Below are 1,256 nucleotides of genomic sequence, written 5' to 3'. Positions count from 1 at the left end.
AACACTGGCATGTGTGGGGGTTCGCAGTGTCTCAGCCACACTGGGTTTGCCTCCCCTCACAATGTGTGTGCTTTCCCTGTCTACACTGCTTAGCCTCTAGGCTGCTCTGCTAGGAACTGTCTGAGGCTGGCCCTGGGTTGTATGCACTTCCCAGGTCTAAGCCCCTCAGGTTCAGGTACTCGAGTACTCCTCAAAGGCACAGATTCGGTTGGGCCTGCGTTTTGTGCCTTCCCAGGTCAGAGCAGCTCAGGTGACCAGGTGTTTGGGAAGCGAGATTGCTGTGACATATTGCCTCCCTGGTCCCTGCTGCTTGGTTTTCTGGGTCTACAACCGGCACACCTTCTCAGGCGGATGTCAACCGTCCAGAATCCCAAGAAGTTTTGGTTAGCAGCGAAGCCTGCTTGCAGTTTGGTAGATGATGCCTCGCTGGGGCCGCGACTGCCCCCTTCTGGCTCTGGCTTCCCTCGCCTGCCTGTCTGCTGTGGTGGATGGACCTGTCGGCAGCCGGCTAGCTCTAGTCAGTCCTTTGTTCTGTAAGGCCTGGCGGTGTCTTAGGTTAGGGCTTTTCGCGGGGTAGCTATCCCACAGTCTGGTTTGCTATCTAAAGTTAGTTCCCTCAGATTGCCCTTGGGGCATTCAGGCCAGGTCATTACTCTAAGCAATGCAACCCGCGCCTCCCTGCCCAGCTCCTGCTTGCTAGTGGTGGATGAGGGCATCTGTGCTGCTTCTCCACTGGGAGTTACAGTTTGGCATGTAATCTGTGGGTTTTAATTATTTATTTATTTTTCCTCCCAGTTATGCTGCCCTCTGAGGTTCCAAGGTTCACCACAGACTCTCCAGTGAGAGTGTTTCCTGGTGTTTGGAAACTTCTCCCTTTTTAAAGACTCCTTTCCCAGGACAGATCTCTGTCCCTACCTCTTTTGTCTCTCTTTTTATCTTTTGTATTTTTTCCTAGCTCCTTTCGAAGACAATGGGCTGCTTTTCTGGGTGCCTGATGTCCTCTGACCTGGCTCCTGAGAAACCTATATGCAGGACAGGAAGCAACAGTTAGAACTGGACATGAAACAACAGACTGGTTCCAAATAGGAAAAGGAGTACATCAAGGCTGTATGTTATTACCCTGCTTATTTAACTTATATGCAGAGTACATCATGAGAAATGCTGGGCTGGAAGAAGCACAAGCTGGAATCAAGATTGCCGGGAGAAATATCAATAACCTCAGATATGCAGATGATACCACTCTTATGGCAGAAAGT

General features: G+C 50.6%; 1 protein-coding gene across 1 annotated transcript in view; it reads left to right on the top strand.

Moving 5' to 3' along the window:
• The first annotated feature begins 418 nt into the window (after nucleotides 1-418).
• Nucleotides 419-1,256, top strand: part of LOC104982408 (hyaluronidase PH-20-like) — a 17,382-nt gene continuing 16,544 nt past the window's right edge. The window contains exon 1 of the mRNA XM_010831768.1: nucleotides 419-533. Coding sequence (XP_010830070.1) covers nucleotides 419-533 — 115 coding nt within the window. The remainder of the gene's footprint in view (nucleotides 534-1,256) is intronic.

This window comes from Bison bison, unplaced genomic scaffold (genome assembly GCF_000754665.1).
Source record: "Bison bison bison isolate TAMUID 2011002044 unplaced genomic scaffold, Bison_UMD1.0 scf7180017864530, whole genome shotgun sequence".
NCBI lineage: Eukaryota > Metazoa > Chordata > Mammalia > Artiodactyla > Bovidae > Bison > Bison bison.
Note: the sequence above shows the minus strand (reverse complement) of the source record. Positions and strands in the feature narration are given on the sequence as shown.